The sequence below is a fragment of the Vitis riparia genome, chromosome 5 (assembly GCF_004353265.1).
Source record: "Vitis riparia cultivar Riparia Gloire de Montpellier isolate 1030 chromosome 5, EGFV_Vit.rip_1.0, whole genome shotgun sequence".
Lineage (NCBI taxonomy): Eukaryota > Viridiplantae > Streptophyta > Magnoliopsida > Vitales > Vitaceae > Vitis > Vitis riparia.
In genome coordinates, this window is record NC_048435.1 from 7974895 (window position 1) to 8001708 (window position 26814).

Consider the following 26814-nt stretch of genomic DNA (forward strand, 5'->3'; position numbering starts at 1 on the left):
GATGATCTGTCAACGCGGACTTCAAAGTGACTGGAAACTTCTCGCGAGAGATTCAACGCCACCATGCTGCGTTCTACAAGCGAATCCCGAAAATAAAATAAAAGCAAAAGAAAACAGTAACTGCAATATACAAAACAAAAACATATTTGAAAACGAAAAGCAAAAAGAAAAAAAGAAAAAAAACAAAAAAAAAAAACCTTGGATTTCATTTCTACAGCACTTTCTAAAGGAAAAGAAGATCATCATCATGCAAAGCTCGAAGTGTTGGCTCTAGTTCGTTCCACGCCGAAAATGGCGGCCTCTTATGTCTCCGCGTTTTGCTAGGGTTTTTCCACTCAGTTTTTCTCACGCGGTAACTGCTGCTTTCTTCGTTTCTTTCTTTCTTTTTGTTGTCATTTTTGCTGACTTCGATTTTACTTCTGCTGTACTGGGATTGCTGACTTTACGGTCTTGGACGATTTTTTTCAAATTTTCTGATGTCTTTTGGGTTTAATTTTGTGGGTTTTTGGTGTTGGAGATGTGTGTGTGGGTGGAATTTCGTTGAATGTGTGGATTGTTATGGATTTCGATGCGTTTTGTGTTTTGTTTGGTTGGCGAGAAAATGTGGGAAAAGGGAGGAAATTTGAGTGCTGAATTTAGGGGTTTTAATTATTGGGGACTCAATTGTGGGTGATACAATTACTTGGGTTGTTTGAGGTGATTTTTTCTTGATTTTTGCTCTTCGGAGAAAAGGAAAAAAAAGAAGAGAAGAAATGTGAATAATTTGACTTGATCAAGCCTTAATTTCAAGTAATTGGAGTGGATTATGAGTAGCCTTTTGCCTCTGTCTGGAGCTGTATAATCTATTGACTCCTTGTCAATCTTGTCTTTTTCACAGCACCTACCACATCCTTTTACTCCCACCTTGAAATGGGGTTGAGGAGGTGTAACTTCATTTTTCCTTTATTTTCTGGTCAACCAAACGGAAATGCCAAGTTTTTTAGGTTATAAATCATTGTCTTATTGTTTGGCATGAGTTGATGGGATGATTGATTATGTTAATTTGGGTTGTACTATGTTGATTTCTATCTTTTGTAAAATATTTTTGATTTTTTTTTCTCTCTTTTAAGACAGATCGGATGAAATTGGGTTGTTTCAGAATTAAGAGTGTATGGAGATCCACGTGATACCGTAAATTGATGATGCGCTCCTTGTAATTGGAGAAAGAAAGCAGTTTGAAAGTGCAGATTTTGAGGCATTAGTTGAAGGAAAAGCAAAATGAAGTCAATAGGATGTTGGTTCAATAAGCTTAAATCAAGAGATAAGGCCAAGTCTTCAAAGAAAGAAGCTACAAATAATGGAAAAGAAGGGTCAAAAGCAGTGACAAGTGAGGAAGCGCCCTCAAATGTGACCAAGCAGAAGGTTGCAGCTGCAAAGCAGTATATAGAAAACCATTATAAGGAGCAGATGAAGAATCTTCAGGAGAGGAAGGAGCGGTATGGCTTCCATTCTTCATCTATAAATGTACTTGGTAGAATTTGTTGCTTTTTTCCCCACATTTATTTTGGTCAGAAGATGTGATACAGTATCTTTGATTTTTATTTTTTTGAAATTTCTTTCTGTTCAATTATTTGCAAATGTGCACTATTTCCTTTACTGCCACTACATAGTTGTACAATACACCTGTAAGCCAACTTTGTAATTTTCATCATGATAATATGTTGTCCTATATTTTGTTGTCCTGATTCTCCTGAATGCTCCATAAATACGCACTGACCATAGAAATCTATTTATTATAATTTCATCCTGTAGAACATTTCTCAAACTTAAATTTTGGCAGCTATCAATGAGACAATATTTGATAACAATGACACATGTTGGTTTGTCTTGGGAGATTGCATATCATGTATACATATTTGTCCCTCAATTTTGAATAAATTATCTATGAGTTCCTTTGAATCAAACATTTTCATAGTTTAGGCTCCTGAACTGAAGGAACTTGTGAGATTATTGTGCTAATGTACTAGGATAGTATGTGACAAATGGTAATGCCTAATATACTTTGTGGGTAACCTCCTATTTTACTGAAATGGATGATGCATGGTGATTAGGCTAGAATTGGGGTATACCTAAGAGATGCCAGTTGTGATTTTTTGTTTCTTAGAACAATTGAATACATGTCCTTTTTGACTGGTCAGAAATATGATCCAATATCTGATCAAACTGGATAAGTGTTGAGAGAAGGGTATATTCCATCTCTGGCTTATCAAGTGGTGGTCTCCTCACACTTGAATGTACTTATTTGACATACCATTAGTCTGTCTACATAATACTGCAAATGGAAAACAGTGGCATTCTCTTATTTCTGGATTTTTATGGGTAATCCTTTTGAAATTGACCAGAATTCTCTGAATTCCTAGCTCATCCCTTTCACTTTTCTACCACAATTGTCCTTGGTTTTGGTGTTTTTAAGTAAGATTTATTTTTTGAGGGATGCTGAGGATGCTACTATGAGAATATTTAATTGCTATTCGTTGTGTTTTAAAAAATAAATTTATATTTCTGTTCTGGGAGATGCTGGGACATTGGTGCTATATTATCATTTTAAATTCACAAAGAGAGAGAACTTGGGTTATCTTATAATATTAGGTATTCATTTGCTAATCGGAAATTGGGAATGGAGGATGGAATTGGAGATCCAATATTGCAATCATACTGGGAGCTACAACCCCTGGTGTAGATTTGAAATTTCACCTTTGATCCAAAACTAGGCTCTAGTAATAAAATGAACATTTAGGAAAAGGTCACAATTTATGGTTAAAAAATGAGGGGGAAACAAGATAGAAAAGGGGCACTATCACCATTGTTACTGTCCTGTCATCACTACCACCTTCAGTGGCCTGTCGCCACCATCTTCACTGTTGATGCCTCTGCCAACTTATCATCATCATAGGACTAGCAGCATCATGTCCAACAAATAGGCCAATCCTACTGTTTCTCTTCATGAGCACCTCTTCAGTGCCACCATCAATCTGTCACCAGTTATCTGATTTCTACATCACACCCATTACCATCTTCAGCACCCACTCATAACCACCGCCATGATCACCACTTTAAGCCACTATTACCAACTTCCCACCATATCCAATACTAAGTCATTATAACTAGTACATTGCCAAATTAATTTTAATACCTTCACTGCTTCCATCATCATGCTGCCTGGTCCACCTCCTTTGTGGGGAAAAAACTGCTGCAACCATGTTAACTCTTGGTCTCCACAAGTTCAAGTTTTATCGGGAATTATAATTTTTTTTAGTTATTTTTTTTCTTTATGGTGAGTGAGAATATATATTAGAAGGGGGCTGTCCTTCAAATATAAATCTAGTAATGCATCGTTCAATCATCTGAAATTCCATTATTGATATGTAAGCATGTTTGCCAACATTTCCTGTATTTCTTTCTTCATAGACACTTGCATACTAGCATGTCTATGAACAATGTGTTGAAATATGAAATTTCAGCTACTTTTGGAAATTTTTAGTGTTCTCTCCAATATATCATAAGGCCTATTTTCAACATTGAACATTTTAATCAAAACTTGAGAGAGAAAGAGACATTACTGAGAACATTTGATGTTGCCTTCTGCCCTGTTTCATGATCCTTCTATCCATCCATACAGCTGATTCACCATTTGGATAAGGCTTGCTTCTTCTGGTTCTATTCAGATCATAAATACCATGTGAAAAAGTTCAGCGTATGCATTATTGAATGGATGGAGCTAGCAGTACTTGACTTGTCCTTCCAACCTGAGCTCAATTTTAAATGACCAAGATATTTATTGTTTTATTTTTCAACATCAAATTACAAATTTGCTCTATTAACTTTAGTTCAGGCTGGTCACTTTTACATTGTTGATATGTTCTCTCCAACCTGAGCAAATTATCATCCAATGGACTCGGCTTGCACATCAGCTAACTCAAACACATCAATTTCCTGGTTTGATAGGTGGATATGCAAATCAGTATGTCATATCATTGTGTTAGCTGCAAGCATGTGTGTGTAAATCATTCTTTTTGTGATTTTTCAAGCATTGTGTATTAAATTTCATTATGCGGTTTTTAAGAGTGAAATGGAGGATTTTGAGGATTAAAAGGGCTTTTAGTTGTTAGGGAATGATTCATCTAAAAAATATTTATTTGGTTGGTTTCATTTATTGGTGGGGGTGGACACTATTGCCTAATTAGATTTCATAGATAGTTTGGGTAGAGCTTAGGGTCGTGTTTTGTTTTTCTTCTTGTAGCTGTTTAGTCCTTTGTACTCCCTCAATATGCCCAGTGTACTTGAGTTGCACATGTTTCTTGCTCCTAACTTATAAGTACAAATCATTGAACTTAAAAATGCAGAACTGAAATATTTTCCAATTTTTTTCTTTCAGAAATAATGCTTTCTTCTCTCCATATTGATATCAATCTTGATTTTTCAATTGATTGTATTTTACTTCCTAGATTTCTATTTTTTACTTATATTCCTCTGTATTTGACCCTCAAGGATAAATTAGGGATCAGACATTTTGAGAAATATGGCAAGGAAGCATTATCAATTGGTTAATGTTCAGGGCACCTTTTTTTTCCACAAAAGACACAGCAACCTTGAACTTTACTCCAATAGAAGAACAATGAAAAATAAGTAAAGTAAAGAGGAGTAAAAAACAACATACTAGTTTGACAGTTCTTCCCTGATGATATGGTAAAAACAAGGTCCATTTATTTGGAGAGAATGAAAGTAAAAATATCATCTCAAAGCAAATACCTTTGGTTACATGAATTTAGGGGAAAACCTCTGGCTGATGTGTGCTATTTCCAGGAACAACACCATGTGCTGGGGTTGGGATGCATGGCCACTCCAAAGTTTTAATCTTCTCTTTTAAAACATGTTAATATCCAAGTGAGGTTTGGCCTTGTTGTCACTATCAGCTACAGATATGATGCAACTTTCATTGGATGTTTGGAAAACTTTCAGCCCTTACAAAGGCCTTTACATAGGAGAGAAAATTTTAGCCATGGAGCCCACAATGTTTTTTGTCCTGTTTGCTCATCCAGTCCATACACGCCTTAGCATAGTTGGTGCAGAATTGATAAAGATACTCATGCCCCACCTCAAAGCTTCGGATCTACATTTATCTGTAAACAGCATGCTTTGGGTATTTTAGGTTTCTAAATTTCATTACTAGTTAGATTGAGTCAATTTTTGTCTTGTTTGTTGTTATGTTTGTGAACATATGACATACATTCATAAATTTTAGGCACTGGTGTGCGAATGCCAGCATTAGCCTATTGGGACGAGTAGGCCCACTACTTCACCTTCATTTAGGCATGGGCCAGGTTAGTGCAGTGAACTTGTCTGGCTCCTTTGCTAAACCCCCTACCCACCAGAATATTTCAACAAATAAATTGTGCATGAAAGTTTCCCTTCATATGGCTTGAATCACTCTCAGATGCCATGAGGCACATCCTTCTCCTGTTTGTTGGGTTGTTTCATGTGTGTGCAAATGAGAACCAGCCTAGGAAGCAGGGAACCATGAAGAATATAGACAGACGGTTAAATCTGCAAGCAAAAGAAATGGAGTTCTGGTTGAAGCTTTCTTCCTTTATTAGTGAAGGGGGCATGGGAGATTTGCAGAGTCCATGCCTTCCATACCACACCACCAGACTGGCTTTTGTGTTAGTTGTAGTCTGTCTTCACTCCTCTCACTTTGGAAAGATTAGCAGCATTTTCTTATGATGACTTGGTGGAGGGTATACAATGCATCAGGGTAAAAGATTGAGTGGTATCCATGGGGTTGGTTATATAGTAAGGCCCAGCTGGAGAGTGATCTTTCCTCTATCTTTAGCTTGATAGTCCCCATTTTTAGTGTTTCAATCATGTTTCAAATGGCTCCCTTAAGTATGTGCAAGGAGTTGCCCCATTGGATAATTAGAAGTGGGATAGCATTCTCTGAATAAGTTGCAAATCTGAGCTTTAGTAAGTATAGGATTTTTCAGGTTTTGGTTTTTGTTGAAGAAAGCTCAATTTCAATCTTAATTTTCATGTTCAATTTGGTTTTCTATTTTCTTGTAAATTTCTTTTTTTGTTTTCCCAAATATGCAGGAGTCATGTTTTAGAAAACATTCACGTCTATCAGAAAAAAAAAAAAAAAGGTTTTAGAAAACATTCAAGATGTTTTAGGAGTATTTCTGTATTGAGGTAAGAGCCTAAGCCATCAGGGATTAAAAAATTAAGAGTAGATGAAGGCATGAATATGCTTATTTTTACTAGTGTGACTAGTGAAGTAGAGTTTTGTTTCCTCTTGGGAAAATAGTCCTTTTCAACTATGGTAACCAGTTGTAAGAGGTAGGTTCTACCTTCCTGTTTCTCAATTACCTTCGCTTCTTATCCCTCTTTTCTACTATTCATATTCTTTTCTACAGGACTTACATTTAGAATCTCAGGTTGTTTTCTTGAATCATTCATCATCTGTATTCAAAAAATGTCCCTCGTCTACTACAGGCTGATTCTTTTGAAATGTAAATTACACAATCTCATTTCTAAGCTTTACCAATATATGATAGATTAGGAATGGGTGTCATAAAGAAATTAATTTAGTGAATGGGAAACAAAGACAAAAATTATCATGTTCTCTTCAATCTGAATAAACCTGTAGTTGGGGGTGTGCCAATATGAGAATGCCCCTAAAATTATTTTGTTTTAAATTATTTGAGGGTAGCCCAAAACCTACTTTACATTGTCAGATAATAGGTTTTGCATTAATGCAGAAGGTGTAAAGGATTCAGCAAAAGTTTGAGTCAAAATATGCTACCCATATTTTATTATAGATCTTAAAACAGCAGTGCCAAGTTATTTTTCATTTTTTGCATGTATTGCATATGCCAACAAGCTAGCTTATATTATAGGGTGGGCCAAACTTGACTGTTCGCTCTAGCCTCCAGGTTGTAGTGAGCTGGATCTGCATCTTTAGGGTTCTAATATCATTTTGGGCTGTCATTCTTTTTAATGCTTCCAGACAATTTTGGACTTTGTAATGTCTACTAAAATTTCACGTTTTTCCATTTTCCTAAACATACTATAATTTTCTTGATATTTACATCAGAATCGGTACTTTAATTGACATTTCTTAATTTTGAAGGTTGATGTTTCCTTTGTTTTTGATACATAAAACCTTGCTATATATGATGCTAAATTATCATGTAGGCATATGTCAATGAACCTGGGATCTTTCCGCAGTTATATTAATGTAATAGTCAGGCCTGTTGGCAGTATCAGACCATGAATTCTTTTATTTGTAATATGTGTGGATCTAAGTTCCCTTTTTACTGGGCAGTCAATGTGTTGGTGGTGATTATAATACTTTTTGTTTTTTTGTTTGTGTTATGCTCCAAGAACATCAATACAAAAGCTTGACATGGAAATAGTGAAAAAACAGAAAATCGAAACTTTCCAACTAAGCCTGAGATTAAATCTCTCTTTCTCATCTCTCTCTCTCTCAAAGATACATACACCCACATAAATGCAATACCCATGTGCAAGTACACAATCTCATACATAATTTTGATTTGGTGCTTTGTATGATATTTGCAATGGGTCAATGATGTTTCAAACTATTAATTGCTACTTTGATGCCATGTGGCACAGGTTGAATATGGTTGGTTAAGATTGTTTTAGTCCTTTTGAACTTTAGGCCAAAATGCCTCAGTTCTCTAGCTATATCTTGTCATATATATTTCAAATATTAACAATCTTTTGGGTTTCAACATTTTATTCTTGTTTAGAATTTTCTTTTGTTTCTTTATTCAATTTCTTTTTAGAAATAGATTTGATTATAAAATCTCTATATATACTTTCCTTATAAATAGAAATTTCTTAGGAATGTGTGCTTAGTAACCAATGTATCTAAAGCTATTGCAACTAATGCCATGTAAAACTTTTGATATATCATATTTCATCCATAGATGAAAGTTTGACAGTTTCTGCAAAATATAGCAGAAATGTCAGTTTATCAGCAGTAACCCACTGCTGCAGCATTCCTGACAAATTGTTTTGTCGTGACATCACAGAAATATTGCTGACATATTAATGATACTTCGATGGGTGGAAATATTGGTAGTATCTCCCCCATTATGTTATTTTCTCAGGAGATATCCTTCGTAGATATAAAGATTGAATTATGCTGATATATCAGCAATAAATCACCGAAAAAGAGTGTCAAAGTGAGAGCAAGATAAGAGAGCGTGGAAAAGAGGGTGGGTGTTGAAGAGTGAAAGAGATCAGAGAGAGTGTGGAATGGAGAGAGATCAAAGAAAGTATGGAAGAGAGATCAGAGAACATGTTTAAGAAAGAGAAAAGAGTGTTGAACAATGTACCTGCTATACCAAAGAGAAGGCTTCTTTGACAGAGAAAAGAAAAAGTGAAATGGGCTCTTTGCTGTAGAGAGAGAGAGAGAGAGAGTTGTGTCAAACAGCATACCTGTCATACCGAAGAGAAAGATCAGAGAGAGTTCTGCTGTCTCAAGACTTCAGTGTTTGGGTTCTTTGACAAGGAAGAAGAAAAAGTGAGACAAACTCTTTACCAGTCTAGATGTCACTGAATTATTGATGATGTTTTGGTGGGTGGAAATCTTGGGAATATCTCCCTGAATGTGATTTTCTCAGTGGAGAGAAAAGTAGGGAGGGAGGGAGGAGTGTTGAGAGAGAGAATCATTTTGTCTGGACAACACTGAAACATGGTTGATACATTGATGACTTATTATCATGTGTAAGTATCGGGGATATCTCCTCATATATTGACTTTATCAGGAGATATCCTTGGAAGATTGGAGGTATATTGCTGAAATATCAGTGATATATCACCGAAAAAGTGTCAAAGTGAGAATGAGATCAGGAAATATTGAAAAAAGGGGTGTTGAAGAGTGAGATATATCAAAAAGATTATTAAAGAGTACGACCAGAGAGGATGATGAAGGGAGAGAGATCAGAGGGAGTATGAGAGATCAAAGAAAGTGTTGAAGGGAGATCAGAAAGAGCGTTAAACAGACTACTTGTCATGCTTAAGGAAAAGAGATTAAATAGTTATGCCAAAGAGAGAGACCAAAGAGAATTCCATCCTTTAGGCCTTCAATGTTAAGGCTTTTTGGAAAAGAAGAGGGAGAATCAGGTCCCATCGTCCTCAATCCTTTGAATGTTAGGGTTCTTTGACGCCCCAGGGGGGTGGTTGTTGGGGGTGAGGAGAGTGTCTCCAAACTTTCAATATTAGAGTTCTTTTATATAGAAGAGAGAGAATTCTGTGGTTTTCTAAATAGCTTTACTGAGTCAAAAAACACCATAAGTATTGTAGGATGGTCCATCTGAGGGCCAAAGAAAAAGAGAGGGAAAGATTTTTCTGTAGCCATTGAAAGGCATGTGATGCACGCTCTTGGGTTTCACCTAGAGAGCGTGCAAACTCCAAAAATTGTCTGCTACTTTTGTTTTGGATAGCCGAAGCAAAATATCTATTGTTTCAAGCCTTCAAATGTCAAGGTTCTTTGACAAAGAGGGGAAGAGACTTCAAGCTTTTGATGTTAGGGTACTTTGATCCACAAAAAAGTTCTTCAACAAAGAAGAGAGAGAGAATTCTCTTGGTTTTTTAAATAGCTTTCTATGTCAAAATTTTATTTTATTTTGATAGGTAAATAAGAGTTTGTATTAGTAATGCCTAGAAGCGGCGAAAAAAGTACACACAAAATATACAAACAGTGCCCAAACTAGGCAAAAAGAAAGACGAAAACCTTTCACCTAACTAGACAAAAGCCACTCTATAAAATCAATCATGGACAAAGAATGATCCTCTAAATGCACCCCACACCAATTCACAAAAGTGTACAAAAAAGAAAGTTTTAAAGCTTGGTCGGATTGTTCTGTGTCATTAAACACTCTCTCATTTCTTTCCTTCCATAAGGTTCACATTAAACAAAGGGGGGCAGCCCTCCAAGCCTTTTCCTTTCTCTTACTCACAAAAGCACCATGCCAACCAATCAAATTCCTTTTGATTGAGGAGTGCAGGACCCACTGCACATCAAATAAGGAGAATATAACCATTCAAATTCCTTTCTCTGTGTCAAATATAACCACTGCTATTATAGGATGGCCCATCTAGGGGCTAAAGAAAAAGAGAGGCAAAAGATTGTTTAAAGGCATGAAAAAGCTTGTGATATGTGTTCCTTAGGCTTTGCCTAGAGGCATGCAAACTCCCAAAATTATTTGTGCTATGTTTGTTTTGGATAGCCGAAGCAAAGTATATTAATTTATTATGTACAAAAAGAAGCAAATTTTACTACTTATTCTTTTATTACATTTTGAAACTCTTGCAGCAAGAGCTACCGATTTTAGTCATGTAGAGCCATCATGTAAAGAGCTGCAGCTTCTAACTCTGTATGGTGCAATGCAGAACCTATCAAATAACCTGGTGTGTGAGTATGGATATGAAGTTCTAGGTTGTATGTGATACATATTTGACTTATGGTTTTTTGGAAGAGTATGGCTAAGATGGGAGAGAAAGGGCTGGTTGTGTTAAAGGTTTTTTTTGTAGCTAATTGTTGTCTGCAAGGTCACATTTAATTTTGATTCGAAGAGAAGAAAGATAAATAAAATACCTGCGAGATTTGAAGGCTGCTCTACATTGTTTAATCGAGGAACTTTTTGGACAAAGAAAGGGTTGGGATTTGACTATTTTGGGTTTTTTGATGTCAGAAATTCAAACAATAGCTATGACAATTGGATTTACCATGCGAGACTTGGACTAGTTTCAATGAGACTGGATTTTATAGCCCATCAAAATAAACAATGAAGACCGAAAAGCTGGTTCTGTTCCAGGTCGTTGTATTACTAATCAGTGTCTGGATGGCTGTTTATGGTTCTATTTACTTGTAGGGTTATAGGATTATTGGAAGATTAAAGCTTAGAAAATGAATCTGTAGAAGCAAAGGAGAAAATATCACCTGAAGTAACGATAGAATATTGATGCAGGATCTTAAATTTATAGCACTATATGACTCTCTTGTGTTATAGAATAAGATGAAGAAACTAAAAAATTACACCAAGGTTACTAGGCAATCACACTTCGGGTTTCTTAGCAATCACACTTAGGAAGAAGGTAATCACACCCCTGAAGGAAGCATAATAGATGCTGAAACTTCAATAAAATTCTGCTTCCTTACCTTGAAAGACTATAGAGATGTATATAGACTCTTATGACCTTTTCCTAAGGCTTGGACATTGGAACCAGCCTTTCTCCTTCCAAGTCATCAAAGGATGTTTCCAATGTTGTTCCCCATCAAAGATGTTGACTTAACTTACCAAATAAGCATTAGATTTAAAACAAAATTACCATAATTAGAAATGGAACAACCTTAAAAAATTTCTTATTTAACAAGACTAATGTAGCTTAGTTTATCTTCATAATATAGTTATATGTTAAGCAAGTGTATTTGTGTAAGAGTATGTGCAAACTGAACTAACATGCCTCTATGGTGGGCAACGAGGAAGCTATAATTGGGTCACAGATTCCATAAAATTTTGGGAAAGGAACACTCACTGAACAAATAACTCTTTTATCTTTGAATATTCATCTATCCTTCTTATAAATGACCAATAAACAGAAAATTGATAATCTCCATATGTTGCATCTTTGCATCCTATGGCGATGAAGTTACAGACACTATTTCAGAAGCAGTTTCATGCCTGTTTGGGGGAGTTACACCCCTAAATGAAGTATGGAAAAGCATAATTAATGGAACAATGTTGGGTCCCTTAAGCATAGTTTTATGAAGTTTTCTTTGTACTTTTATCAAAGTCTAGTGGCATTTCTTGTGCTAATTAAGGTTCTAAAGAAATTTATTTTGTGTGGTCATTGTTCTTTAAGTAACGTGTTAATAGTTTCTCGAAGGTCATATATATTGCTTATGTTATTGTTCATTGTATGGTTATTGTTCTTTAAGTAATCTTTAGCAGTTTCTCGAAGGTTATATATATTGCTTATGGTATGATCAATTCTTACAGCTCAGTGTTAGCATAAGTTATCATACAGGAATAGTTTCAAACAGCTTATCTGGAATAATGTATTGTATGATAAAGAACTCATCAAAGATATTCATACCATTGGGTGATTGTTGAGTTGTTATGAATTTGTTACTTCTAAATGATGGTCTTTTCTTACATGTGTGTTCATACAGACGTAATATACTAGAGAAGAAATTAGCTGATGCTGAAGTCTCTGAGGAAGAGCAAAATAACCTACTGAAGCATTTGGAGAAGAAGGAAACAGAATATATGCGCCTCCAGAGGCATAAAATGGGTGCGGATGATTTTGAGCCATTGACAATGATAGGAAAAGGTGCATTTGGGGAGGTATGACTTTCTTGCCTTATACTGGATTATATTTTTCCTGCATTTTGGAGCCCTCCAGGTTATTACATGCTTCATCTATCTGAAAATCTTTACTGAAATTTACATATTTAGATTTTGTTGCTAAAATTATTTTGTCAGAAAATTTTAAACTTGTTTTACTAAAACTTTTTGTCGTTTTACTTTATTTGCAATGTGTGTGTAACCATGTGTATGAAATTTGCTTTTTTCTTTGAATTTTTTCTAAAAGATATTATTGGAATTTCTTATTTGACATGCCACATACTTGTGTTTGAATATTTTTTACCTTTCAGAGTGGAATGGATTCAATAACAATGATCATGCCATGCTTTCTAAATATAAAAACTCATCAGTATCAATTGTCAGTTGAATATTTCTTTATGGTACTATTGTCAAAGATTGCCCAACCTCCCCATCCCCTATGTCTTGCATTCAGATTCCTGTTTCCTTTAGCCTCAGTTTGATTGCCCAAAAAACCGTGGAAAAGAAAAAGAAAGAATTTTTAAGGTGTCTCGTTTTCTTGTTTTAGTTCTGAAGGGGCTGTTTGGGAAATTGTTACTGCCTAGCTGTGTACAATGTGAAAGGTTTTAAAATTTCTATAGCTTGCTTCTGCATTTCAATGAGTACGGCGGTTCAAGATTTTGTTAAATACAAACTTAAAACCAAAAAAGTACTTTATGTTTTCCTTTTAGAACTGAAAAGTGGATTTGTTTAGACTATGCTGCTTTTATCCAAGAAAGTGCAAACAGCTCAAATGGGACGAGAAAACTCAGCATATATAACTCTGGCAATCATGATGTTAGTGGGCAATTATCTTTTTAGTGCTTATTGTGTTCATCTTGCTGTTTCTTTTAGCTCTGTTCAAGTTGCCTTAAAGCCTTCAGGGAAAAAAAAATTGAAGTCCCTCATTTTCTATTTTTTTGGTTCTGATTACTAAAAGGGTGTGTAATTCCTTTGGGTTGGTCTAGTCTAGAGAGTTGTTCGTTATCACATTGTATTTTCTTGTTTTCGTATTCTTGTAGTTTAGTTTTCTTTGGTGGGAGGATTTCTCATCCTTCTCTTGTATTTCTCTTTTCTATTAATATATTCCTTTGTCGTTTCCTATAAAAAAAAAAAAAACACTCAAAACAGTGGGCAGCTGCCTAAAACCTGGACCATTTAAAAATTTCCATAATTTGCTTTGCCTTTCAATGAGTATGGTAGCTCAAGCTTTTGCCTACAATCTGCACATTAGAAAGATATGTTGGTTTGCTTGCAAATAAAAATAAGTGGATCCATGCTTATGCTTCTACTGCCCCTTTTTGTCCTGAAAAAAGCCCCTTAGAGGTGAGATACTCAGCTACTTAGATGATGATACAAGTCCCAGATGAGTAGATTCCCTTTTTTTTTTTTCTTTTTCTTTGAGAACCAAAAACTAAGAAACACGGGTTGAAAATTCATTTCTTTTCCCCAAGTTTCTCAAACACAAAACAGTGCATTAATTTTTGGCTTTTCAACCTGCTGAATAATATTTGCAGTTAGCAATCTCTCTCTCTCTCTCTCACACACACACACACACACATCATGGCAAAAGGCATTATATAGCACTCTTTCCATGTTTATATATTTTTTCTAAGTGCATATATGTTACCTGGCATAAAGATCTTTGAAAAAGAATGCCTAGATCTACATGGCTCCTTTTTAGGACTACCCAAAGTGTTATACATCTACAATTTTGTATACATGTGTTTTTTAACATACAAGCAATTATTTCCTTAAAAATATATAGGAAGGATTATGGAAAATTTGTTCATCAATGCTCTATATGTATATGCATGTGTGTATTGGTTGAGCTATATCTGTATCTATATTGCCACATTGTCATTCATCCACTCAACACCTGGTTAACTTGCTTATTTCACCAGCCAACTCACCTTTTCATCAGGTCAAAAACTCAGCATCACATCAGACAGTCAAGCCTACTACATTTATTGCCACTGCTAAAGATCCCCTTTTGGGTGCCGTTATGCAAGATGAGATTTGTACACTTTATAGAAAAAACAAATATTTCCTTAAAAAAGATATTACAAAGGATTATGACAAATTTGTTCATCAATCGTCCGTCTGTATATGCATGTGTGTATTGGTTGTGCTATATTTATATCTATATCTATTTATTAGAACTGCATGTGCTGTGCCTTTGTGAGTTGACAACAAGAAAATGATCAATTGAGAAATGAATTATGACACTAAACTGGGGTTTCATCTTATACATTCTAAAACAGTTCTGCTAAGGGCTGGTAGCACATCTTTCTGCTGGATACAAATCCAAAATGTTCTGTCCCTTCTGCAGGTGCCAGTAGTCAGTGGTGATTTTGTTTCTTTTTTTTTTTTTTTTTTTTTTTTTTTTAATTTTTTATTTATTTTAACTGGCTTCCCAAATTTCCATCAATTCAAATGTCTTGAAAAGAGGAATTGGATTGTTCTTGACACAAACTGATGGGGGAAAGCCTTTTAAAGTTTATTCAAGGAAGAAAGTGAAGATCTAAGTAAACTTTAAGTAGGATTAATATTAATTAGAATTGAATTGAGATTGGTATTTGTTGGAGTCTAATTAGGATTAGCTAGTTGAGTTATAATATAATTAGAATTTGAGTCATGATAGGTTATTAGAGTCCTAATAGACTTTGAATGTTATAATTATAATTAGAGTTATTATAGGTTATTAGAGTCCTAGTAGACTTTGGATTTTTTAGAGAAGCCTATAAATAGGCTAATCAATGTAAATCAAAGGGACGAATTGATGTGAATAATATTATATTTTCTTTCATTGCAAGGTTGCAACTCTCAATGGTGAGACTCCATTGATTTTCTTCTAGGTGAGACTCCTAGAAGGCCTTAGTGAGACTCTAAGGTTTTCCATCTTTTCTTCATTGTTTCTTCTTTCTCTCTATTTCTTATCTTATAATTTTCTCTACCATAAAATTTATTCCTTATTCCTCTCCTTGCACCCTAAAAATAAAACCCTAGCCCACCTACCCTTGAGAGTAGGCAACCATCCTAGGGTTGTCCTACATCAATTTTGGTATTAGAGCCAAAGTTCTTGGCTTGAAAGCATATGCAATTAAGGAGCAGAGCAACTTATGCAAGCATGAGTTCCAAAAAAACTTCTAGCAATCAAGATGTTGCTACAATACGCTTGGAGGAAATTTCAGCCACACAACAATCCCATCAAGATGCTATAATACAACTAAATAGCAAACTTGATGAGATCATGAAGTTATTAGAAAAGAGTCAAGAAAAACGATCAATTGAAGAGGAGATTGTAAGTCATCAATTTAGACAATTGCCAAGTCGATCATGCGAAGAACAAGACAATTTTATGATGGGGAATCAAAGAAGGGCCAAACTTTTTGAGCTAGATGATGATGTGACAAAAAAGGTAGTCTTGAAGTTGTTGAATTTTATGGAAAACTAAATCCAACAGCTTTTCTTGATTGGATTATGTCAATGGAAGATTACTTTGATTGGTATGCAATGCCCAAAAATAGAAAAGTTCGTTTTGTGAAGGCAAAGTTGAAAGGAGCAACACGTCTATGGTGGCATAATATTGAGAATCAAGTTCATAGAACTGGCCAACTGCCTATTGACACATGGGACAAGATGAAGTTGAAGATGAAGGAACACTTTCTCCCAACTGATTATGAACAACTTATGTATACAAAATTGTTTTCCCTTAAACAAGGTACCAAGTTCGTTGAAGAATATACAAAAGAATTCCATGAATTGAGCATTTGAAATCAAGTGCGGGAAAGTGATGCTCAACTTGCAGCCCACTACCAAGCTGAACTTCGAATGGAGATTCAACTTGAGATGATAGCTGCAGACACTTATACCGTAGATGACGTTTATCAATTAGCCCTCAAAATAGAAGAAGGCCTCAAATTTCGGGTTTCCAGGCGTCCAAGTTCACAAATTGGGAGCACTTTCTCCAACAGGACAGCAAGCAAACCTTTAAGCACATCAAACTTCAAAACTTCTAATCATGTGAATGGTGGGGGCAATACTCAACAGACTTCGAATGTGGCTCATAAGAATGGTAATAAGGGTAAAACTTCAATGAGTATTGGAGATAGAAAAGTAGACGTGACTCCTTTATGCTTTAAGTGTGGTGGGCATGGTCATTATGCTATTGTGTGTCCAACCAAAGGTTTACATTTTTGTATTGAAGAAGCAAAATCTGAATTGGAAAGTTACCCAAAGGAAGAAGAGACCTACAATGAAGATGAAGTTAGTGAAGAATGTGACTACTATGATGGTATGACGAAAGGACATAGTCTTGTAGTACGACCTTTATTAGCTGTCCCAAAAGTAAAAGGAGAAGAAGATTGGCGACGTACTAGCATTTTCCAGACACGTATTTCTGTCAAGGGAGATTATGCACCATGATCATTGATGGAGGTAGCAGTTTGAACATAGCTTCACAAGAACTTGTTGAGAAGCTAAACCTCAAAACAGAGAGACATCCAAATCCATTCAGAGTAGCATGGGTTAATGACACCTCTATCCCGGTAAGTTTTCGTTGCTTAGTAACATTCCTTTTTGGTAAGGACCTTGAAGAGTCTGTATGGTGTGAGGTCTTACCCATTAAAGTAAGTCATATTTTACTTGGAAGACTTTGGCTCTTTGATAGAAGAGTTCAACATGACGGCTATGAAAATACATATGCTCTCATACACAACGGACGTAAGAAGATCCTTCGTCCAATGAAAGAAGTCCCTCCAATTAAGAAGTCAGAGGAGAATGCACAACCAAAAAAGGTACTTACTATGTGTCAATTTGAAAATGAGAGCAAGGAAACTAAAGTTATTTTGCTTTAATGGCTTGGAAAGTGGAAAAATTTAAAGAACAAAATAAGGAATATCCAGCAAACGTACGTAAAATCTTTGATAACTTTTCTAACTTGTTGCCTGCAGAGTTACCTAATCAACTTCCTCCTATGCGTGATGTACAACATGCCATTGATTTGATTCCCGGTGCATCATTACCAAATTTGCCAGCCTACAAAATGAATCCAACAGAGCATGCTGAATTGAAAAGGCAAGTTGATGAATTACTTACTAAAGGCTTTATTCGTGAAAAGCCTAAGTCCTTGTGGAGTTCCTACCCTACTAACACCAAAGAAGGATGGATCATGGTGGATGTGTGTGGATAGTCGTGCAATAAAAAAAATCACAATCAAGTATCGATTTCCAATTCCAAGACTTGATGACATGCTAGATATGATGGTTGGATCAGTAATCTTCTCAAAGATTGATCTTAGAAGTGGATATCATCAAATACGTATTAGACCAGGGGATGAATGGAAGACATCTTTCAAAACTAAGGATGGATTGTATGAGTGGTTAGTCATGCTGTTTGGACTAACCAATGCTCCAAGTACCTTCATGTGAGTTATGACGCAGGTATTAAAACCTTTATTGGACGGTTTGTTGTTGTCTATTTTGATGATATTCTTATCTATAGTTGATCTTGTGAAGATCATGAGGAACGCTTGAAGCAAGTAATGCACACTCTTAGGGCTGAAAAATTTTACATTAATTTGAAAAAATGTACTTTCATAAGCCCTAGTGTTGTATTTCTTGGCTTTGTTGTGTCTTCTAAGGGTGTTGAAACAGATCTAGAGAAGATCAAAGCTATTGTTGATTGGCCAGTACCAAGAAATATTCATGAGGTGCGAAGCTTCCATGGAATGACTACATTCTATCAACGATTTATTCGAAAGTTCAACTCTATTATGGCCCTAATTACTGAATGCATGAAACCTGGTTTATTTATTTGGACCAAGGCGGCCAACAAGGCATTTGAAGAAATCAAATCCAAGATGGTGAACCCTCCTATCCTACGTCTACCAGACTTTGAGAAAGTATTTGAGGTGGCCTGTGATGCTTCCCATGTGGGAATTGGAGTAGTTCTTAGCCAAGAGGGACATCTTGTGGCTTTCTTTAGTGAGAAGCTCAATGGGGCAAAGAAAAAATACTCCACATATGATCTTGAATTCTATGCGGTGGTGCAAGCAATTAGGCATTGGCAACATTATCTCAGTTACAAGGAATTTGTTTTGTATTCAGATCATGAAACCTTGCGATATCTTAATTCTCAAAAGAAGCTTAACTCTCGACATGCAAAATGGAGTAGTTTTCTTCAACTGTTTACCTTTAATTTAAAGCATTGTGTAGGAATTGAAAATAAAGTAGTTGATGCCCTTAGTAGGAAGGCCCTTCTCTTAGTAAACATGTCAACCACTACAATTGAATTTGAAGAATTAACGCATTGCTATGACAATGATGCTGATCTTGGAGATGTTTATTCCTCTCTTTTGAGTGGTTCAAAAGTAACATGTATTGATTTCTAGATTTTAGAAGAGTACTTTGTTTTATAAAAATTGTTTATGCTTACCAAGGACTTCTCTACGTGATCATGTCATATGGGAACTTCATGGAGGCGGAATGGGTGGACATTTTGGACGAGATAAGATCATTGCTTTGGTGGAAGATCGCTTCTTTTGGCCTAGTTTAAAGAAGGATGTTTGGAAGGTTATCAAACAATGTCGAGCATGTCAAGTAGGAAAAGGTTCAAAGCAAAATACGGGGTTATATACACCATTACCAATTCCATCCAAACCTTGGGAAGACTTGAGCATGGATTTTGTACTTGGATTACCAAGGACACAATGGGGCTTTGATTCTATATTTGTTGTGGTTGATAGATTTTCCAAAATGGAACATTTTATCCCATGTAAGAATGCTTCAGATGCTTCTTATGTTGCTGCCTTATTCTTTAAAGAAGTAGTTCGATTGCATGGATTACCACAATCCATTGTTTCTGATCGCGATGCCAAGTTTATGAGTTATTTTTGGAAAACCTTGTGGGCCAAGCTAGGTACTCAATTAAAATTTTCAAGTTCTTTTCATCCTCAAACTAATGGGCAAACAGAAGTTGTCAATCGTAGTCTTGGTAATCTTTTGAGATGCATTGTGAGAGATCAGTTGAGAAATTGGGATAATGTCTTACCACAAGCCGAATTTGCTTTCAATAACTCCACTAATCGTACTACTGGGTACTCACTTTTTGAAGTGGCATATGGGCTGAAACCTAAGCAACCTGTTGATCTTATACCATTACCTACTTTTGTCCACACCAGCCAAGATGGGGATGCATTTTCACGTCATATACGAGATATACATGAAAAGGTATGAGAAAAAATCAAAATCAGTAATGAGAACTATAAAGAGGTAGCAGATGCACATCAAAGATATATTCAGTTTCAAGAAGGTGATCTAGTGATGGTTTGTTTACGACCTGAAAGATTTCATCCGAGCATATATCAAAAGCTTCAAGCTAAGAAAGCGGGTCCATTTCGGGTACTAAAGTGGTTGGGTGAGAATGCTTATTTGTTAGAGTTCCCTTCAAACTTGCATTTTAGTATAATATTTAATGTGGAAGATTTGTATATCTACCATGGCCATCACAACGATGTAAGTGAAGAGTTGGATCTTCAATTACCACCTACTCTTAGCCCACGTCCTGAGATCGAGTATGTTCTTGATGATCAACTTGTGTCTACTCGACAAGGTGGATACCAAAATTTTTTTGTGAAATGGCGAGGCAAACAACACTGAGAATACATGGATTACGACAACGGATTTTCAGAAGCTTAACCCCGATCTCTATGAATTGTATCAAGCATCTAACTCGTCGAAGCCGAGTTCTTTCAAGCCAGGGAGAATTGATGGGGGAAAGCCTTTTAAAGTTTATTCAAGGAAGAAAGTGAAGACCTAAGTAAACTTTAAGTAGGATTAATATTAATTAGAATTGAATTGAGATTGGTATTTGTTGGAGTCTAATTAGGATTAGCTAGTTGAGTTATAATATAATTAGAATTTGAGTCATGATAGATTATTAGAGTCCTAGTAGACTTTGGATTTTTTAGAGAAACCTATAAATAGGCTAATCAATGTAAATCAAAGGGATGAATTGATATGAATAATATTATGTTTTCTTTTATTGCAAGGTTGCAACTCTCAATGGTGAGACTCCATTGATTTTCTTCTAGGTGAGACTCCTAGAAGGCCTTAATGAGACTCTAAGGTTTTCCATCTTTTCTTCATTGTTTCTTCTTTCTCTCTATTTCTTATCTTATAATTTTCTCTACCATAAAATTTATTCCTTGTTCCTCTCCTTACACCCTAAAAATAAAACCCTAGCCCACCTACCCTTGAGTGTAGGCAACCATCCTAGGGTTGTCCTACATCACAAACTCATGGAAGTGTTCTTCTCTCTCTCTCTCTCTTTGATTTTTTGCGTGTTTGTGTTGCTTGAGCGGGACTGGATTTTTGAGTTCATCTGTAAAGAGTTTGAAATTTGTAGGTGCAGGATCAGTCCCTAGGTTGAAAGGTTGTTGCTGAGGTAAACCTATTTGAGCATGAATCAGGAAGGATTCACGGGTGGATTGCCAGTGTTAGGTTGCTGGTTGTGATATTAATGATTCTCCTTTCATAGTTAGAACATAGAAATACTGTAGATAAGCAGTTTGTGGAAAATTTTCTGCACTGTCTGTTCTCTTTGATGCTGTTATAACATTTCATTTAACTTGATTGCTCCCCTTGTTCTTACTTTTCTGTTCTGTAGGTTAGAGTCTGCAGGGAGAAGAAAACCGGCCACGTATATGCCATGAAGAAGCTTAAGAAATCAGAGATGCTTCGAAGGGGCCAGGTATGACTTCTGTTGGCCTGGCAGACAATTTATTGTGTGTTATATTTATTTTTCTTATTGCCCGATTTGCTTCTTAATATTTAGGTTGAACATGTGAAGGCTGAGAGGAATTTACTTGCAGAGGTTGATAGCAATTGCATTGTCAAACTTTATTGTTCCTTCCAAGATGAAGAGTTTCTTTATCTTGTAATGGAATATCTACCTGGTGGAGATATGATGACTTTACTGATGCGAAAGGATACTTTGACTGAAGATGAGGCCAGATTTTATGTTGGTGAAACCGTCCTTGCTATCGAGTCCATCCATAAGCATAATTATATTCATAGGTTTGTGTAAGATTTTATCATGATTGTATGTGGGAACCATATGCATGCTTCTGATCATGACTTAAGAAGCAATAACCCTCTCCATATTTACTTATTACAGAGATATCAAGCCCGACAATTTACTGCTCGATAGATATGGACATATGAAATTGTCAGATTTTGGATTATGTAAACCATTGGATTGCAGTAATCTTCATGAGAAGGACTTTTCTCTAGGAAACAACCTAAGTGGGGCCCTTCAAAGTGATGGGCGCCCTGCAGCACCGAGACGCACACAGCAGGAGCAATTGCAGCATTGGCAGAGGAACAGGAGAATGCTTGTGATTTACTTACCTTCACCTGATTGAATTTTCTGTTGCTTTGCTATAATGGTATTTTATTAGATGAAGCATCTGGTTTCCTATTAGCATGTTTTTTTTTTATCCTTTATTCCCCATCATGAAGGTTTTATTATTGGGGAATGGATGTCATTTCAATTGTTGTAACACTTGTACTTCACAAGATTTTACTGTCTTGAAATATTTTTGAAAGACCATCATAGATCTCTGTTGCCTTAAGTATTTTAGCAAGGCCCTAAATTCACTTTGTTTCCTCTGTTATAAGAAATGTTTATGCAGGACCCTGCGCTAACTGCATAAGGGTTTATATCAACTAAACTTTTGATATTGGAATACTGCAGGCCTATTCTACTGTTGGTACCCCTGACTATATTGCTCCAGAAGTGCTGCTTAAGAAAGGATATGGGATGGAGTGTGATTGGTTGGTTCTCTAAAACTGTCATCATCTTCTATGATCTGTTTTCCCCATGGATTAGTTTCCTCCTATAACCATCTGTTTGAATTTCTCCAGGTGGTCTCTTGGTGCTATCATGTACGAAATGCTTGTGGGATATCCACCTTTTTATTCAGATGAACCTATGACAACTTGTAGGAAGGTAGTTCTTGGAATGCTGATCTTGAAAGATGTTGTCTGTGTAAATGTTTCTACAATTGCACCAATGAGTTTGTAAAATGCTTATCTCCTTCACATGCTAATGATCTTCCAAAAATTTCTATTAAACCTGTCTTCATTTTCTAAATCTTAGGTTTCTTCTCTTACTAGAAAAACCTGACTGAAAGTGCATTTTTTCTATTTCATGTGCACACATAAATAATTTCCTTTGAACTCAATAAATAGAACATACAAAAAATAGCAAATAGAAGATGTTTGTAATCAAAGCTACTTGAATGCTAATGGACTAGATCCTGGCACCCAGACTCACTTAATGGTTGTTGATAAATGAAAGCTTGTTCAGCTCTTACAGAATGCTGCATTATTATTTTTTCATTTTTCTTAATTTTTTAATTCTTCCCTTTCCTTCCTTTTTTTTCCTTTCCGTGATTCAACATTGTCACTTGTCACTTATGTAGATAGTAAACTGGAGAACTCATCTAAAATTTCCAGAAGAAGCAAAGTTATCTCCAGAAGCAAAGGACCTTATTAGTAAGCTCTTATGTAATGTTGACCAGAGGCTTGGAACTAAAGGCGCAGATGAAATAAAGGTGTTGTGTGGTGTGTTCAATTCTGAATTACTGGATTTGGTTCACAATGGAATTACAAAGTGAGGAATAATGTGGTTGGCTCTGTAAATTCAGGCTCACCCCTGGTTTGAAGGTGTTGACTGGGACAAATTGTATCAAATTGAAGCTGCATTTATTCCTGAGGTCAATGATGAGTTAGATACCCAAAACTTTGAGAAGTTTGAAGAGGTGAGGAGTGCTTCTACTTGTATGAGTGTTGTGGATACTCCTGCTTGGAGATGTTTTTGTTGCTGATTTACCCCCTATTGATTATGAGGCAGGCTGATGACCAAATTCAGACTTCGTCAAAAGCAGGTCCATGGAGGAAGGTTAGTGCATAAAACTTACATAATGGGCGTCATAAACATAGAGAGCTTCTGGAATTGTATATTTATTTATGTTCCTTATGTTAGCACATAATGCTAGCACTATTTCTAGTTGAGTTGGCTTTGTTTCATTGCTAAACTGGTAAGCACCCCCTTTTCAAGTGGCTGACAAGAGACAACCATATTCCAGCACTTTATTTTGTTATGTCAGTAATTTTGTTGCATTGGGCCATCAAAAGTATTGTGTGGAGAACATTACTTTTATCAAACCAGTGTCAGTTGGTGTAGTTCATTTTGTCAGGTGTACTTTTATCCCTGCAGGGTTTGATAAATCTTGGACGAGACTGAGTATTAGTAGATATCCCAAGGGTTCATTCCTTGAATCTAACCTTCTTTGTGCAGCTTGAACTTTGTTCTTTTACCTTTGATTTTGTCATTGAAGATTGGTATATTGTTGATGTTTTGCATATGTAGTAGTCAGGGTAGATAGTTGTGGCTTTGTTCTTCTTTGGCCTTGTGTACCCTTTATACTTCCTGAGTAATAGGTTTATGCCCCTGTTTTTTTCCTATGAATTTCTTTTTATTTTCCTATCAAAATTTTGATTATAATATCATGTTCTAAGAGCTACATGTTGATTTATTGTTGTTGTATTTTACTTTTACTTTGCTGCAGATGCTTTCATCTAAAGACATCAACTTTGTAGGCTACACGTATAAAAACTTTGAAATTGTAAATGATCAGCCAGTACCTGGGATAGGTATCTATCTTCCCTTATTCTTCCATACATATTATTATATTTTTCTGTTTGATCCTTTTAGCAGAGCTTTTTTCCTCAATTTCTCTCATTATTCCCTAAGACCTCCTTGTTTAAATTGGAGGCAGTGCTTGTCCAACTCTGCCTGGTTATCTATGATATTATAGTATATGAGTGTTCAGTAACTGTATTGAAATATATTATAATTAAGAAATAATATATAGAAGAGATGTTCTAATTACTACTCCTAAGTGAGCATAAAGCAGCACTCTCTTGATAATTGGGGAAAAAAATGCCATTTTACACATTTTTTTCTTTTGGTGCAAATTCTCAAGTTTTTACCAAAATTCTTGCTTCTATATGATATTTATTTATGATTTGTTTTACAATTGCTCCTTACAGCTGAATTGAAGAAGAAGAGCACCAAAACCAAAAGGCCCTCCATCAAGTCCCTCTTTGGTGAGCCTTTTTATTTTTTTTCCCTCAATTTTTACTAGAACATGATAACCACTGTTTATTCTGTAAAATGCATGTTACTTTTCATAATTATTGGTGATTGGTGTTACATCATTACAGTAACTATTGCCTTTGACACGTTTTGAATTCCTGAGGCAGTTTATGTTGTTTGAGTCAAGTAATAGGATGCTGTTACACTAACATGCAATAAAATTTCTAGCTGTAAGGTATGTGTTTAAGAAGATTGTCCTTTTCCCACTAGGTATCATGCATTCCTTGGTTGTTGGTTAGCTGCATGTTGGTTCAAATCAGCATAAACCAGTTTCTTCTGCAGATTTTTTCTATATTGATGAAAAATTCACAATTGATAGTCATTTTTCCAAGTTTCCAACTGCTAATTATTTTGGAGCTGTCTTATTGTTTATATTTGGATAAGATAATTCTAGTCGAATAAATGCGTTTGGTTTCAGCTTTGAAAGCAATGCTTATTGAAATTTGATTCTTCGGTGCAGATTTTTTCTTCTTGCAGTCTTACCAATTTCATTAAGGTTTTAGGTTTTAGGTTTTAAGTTTTGTCCTGCAAGGACACCCACTCCAAGCATGCCTTGAGCCTTTGAAGTGGCTCTTGCTAGCCATGGCTGGTGTGTTTGAAGTGACTATTGTCACGTTCTCGTCATACATCAATCCTTTTTTTTTTTTTTTTCTTGGTTGACAATTTGCAGTTTCACCGGTGTGCTCAACGAGAGTGTCAAATGAATGATTAAAATAATAAAGAGAAATTATCCAGAGGTTAGGCCTTATTCGCTTGTTCCTCATCACATATGCTCTCATGTTGCAGATGATGAATCTGGTGCAGCTGCCAATGAACCTGTCCAGGGGAGCTTTCTCAACCTCTTACCCCCCAAACTAGAAGTGTCTCAAAAACATGGTGATCCCCATAGACCCCATTAATCTTATCATTCAAATCAAATGGCATCAGAGATCCAACCAAACAGGATGAAACTTGTCCCTGATGAATAACTTTTGTTTGCCGGCTTCCTGCATTTAGTTTTTATGTTGACACCGGAAGTTTTAGGGCCTAAAAGAATGCGTGGGTTTTTGGAGGATTGCAGGTGGCTTTGTATCAGATTGGGTGTTGGTCTTTGTAAAGTATTTTGTGAAAAAAAATATATAGTGTAATTCGTTCAATTTTCACTTGTAATTTTTTTTCTTCTTACAAAACCCGTAGTCATGGGTTCCCATGTAATTAACTCCTTGAGGTTTGGTTAATTGATAGGTATACCAGTTCGTTCTTCTTAGGAAATAATTGAAGCTAATCTGAAACCTCTTATTTCTTTATCCTTGATCCATGAGGCTTAGAGGCTTACTGGAGTGACAGGTGAAAGCGTCAGCCATGTTTTGGAGATATTAAACATACGTTTCCTAACACTTTTTTAAAACAATTTTAAAAAATAGTTTTTAAAAATTATTCTCTGATTTTTATAAAATAAAAATATGTTTAGAAATTTAAAAATTTTAATTTGTTTTTAATATTTTAAAAATAAATTTTATATATTGTGTTTTATTTTTAATTGTTTGTATAATTAATTCTTAAAATAGTTCTAATAAAAAATAATTAAAAAATATTATCTGAAAATACTTAGTCTTTTATTCCTAAAAATAAAAAATAAAAAAACAGGTTGGTAAATTGTACTTTTTTGTTTTTGAGAATAGAAAACTGTTTTTAAAAACAGTTTTCAAACAAACTCTAAGTACCCTTTGTTTTATATTTCTTATTTTTTATTTTTAGAAATAATTAATACTAAGTGCTATTAATTAAATCCACGTTAAATCTATACGATACCAATTTACATTTAATTATATTTGTTAATAATGAGTCGTCAAATACATAAATTTAATATAAGAAAATATATGACCAAAGTTCATTAAATATACTAAAGTCAATCCTCAAGAATAATAGCTTTCATACAAATTTAATTCACTACCAACCGCCGTTTAACAAATAAAATATTAAATATAACACTCTATTAATAAAAAATGGAAATTTTTTTGAAATTAATATGATAATATGTAAAAAATCTATAACATCAATCTCCGAATTTAAAAAAAAAAATATTATTATTGATAAATTATATAAATACATCTTTTATATAATTAAATTTAAATTTAAAATAATGGCATCCCTGCATTAATTTACATGATATTTT

General features: G+C 35.2%; 1 protein-coding gene across 3 annotated transcripts; it reads left to right on the plus strand.

Annotated features, from left to right (window-relative positions):
* The first annotated feature begins 153 nt into the window (after nucleotides 1-153).
* LOC117914387 (serine/threonine-protein kinase tricorner) lies at nucleotides 154-25910 on the plus strand. 3 transcript variants are annotated; one of them, XM_034829717.1, is made up of 14 exons: nucleotides 154-352; nucleotides 1110-1475; nucleotides 12239-12413; nucleotides 21102-21185; nucleotides 21270-21511; nucleotides 21612-21831; nucleotides 22191-22270; nucleotides 22361-22445; nucleotides 22921-23052; nucleotides 23146-23259; nucleotides 23352-23399; nucleotides 24070-24154; nucleotides 24554-24610; nucleotides 25446-25910. In XM_034829717.1, exons 2-14 carry the CDS (start codon nucleotides 1258-1260, stop codon nucleotides 25556-25558), a joined length of 1653 nt encoding a protein of 550 aa, XP_034685608.1. In that variant the 5' UTR covers nucleotides 154-352; nucleotides 1110-1257; the 3' UTR covers nucleotides 25559-25910. The 3 variants fall into 3 exon arrangements, with proteins under 3 accessions (XP_034685608.1, XP_034685607.1, XP_034685609.1); XM_034829716.1 differs by having other exon boundaries at nucleotides 1114-1475; XM_034829718.1 differs by having other exon boundaries at nucleotides 1139-1475.
* Nucleotides 25911-26814: the final 904 nt, after the last annotated feature.

Bases quoted from the DNA above. Each gene is read 5' to 3' on its own strand.
- LOC117914387 (XM_034829717.1), top strand. From the start codon at position 1,258: ATGAAGTCAATAGGATGTTGGTTCAATAAGCTTAAATCAAGAGATAAG. The intron at 21,186-21,269 runs GTATGACTTCTG...CTTAATATTTAG, and splicing joins AGATGCTTCGAAGGGGCCAG to GTTGAACATGTGAAGGCTGA. The intron at 21,832-22,190 runs GTGATTTACTTA...GGAATACTGCAG, and splicing joins AGAGGAACAGGAGAATGCTT to GCCTATTCTACTGTTGGTAC.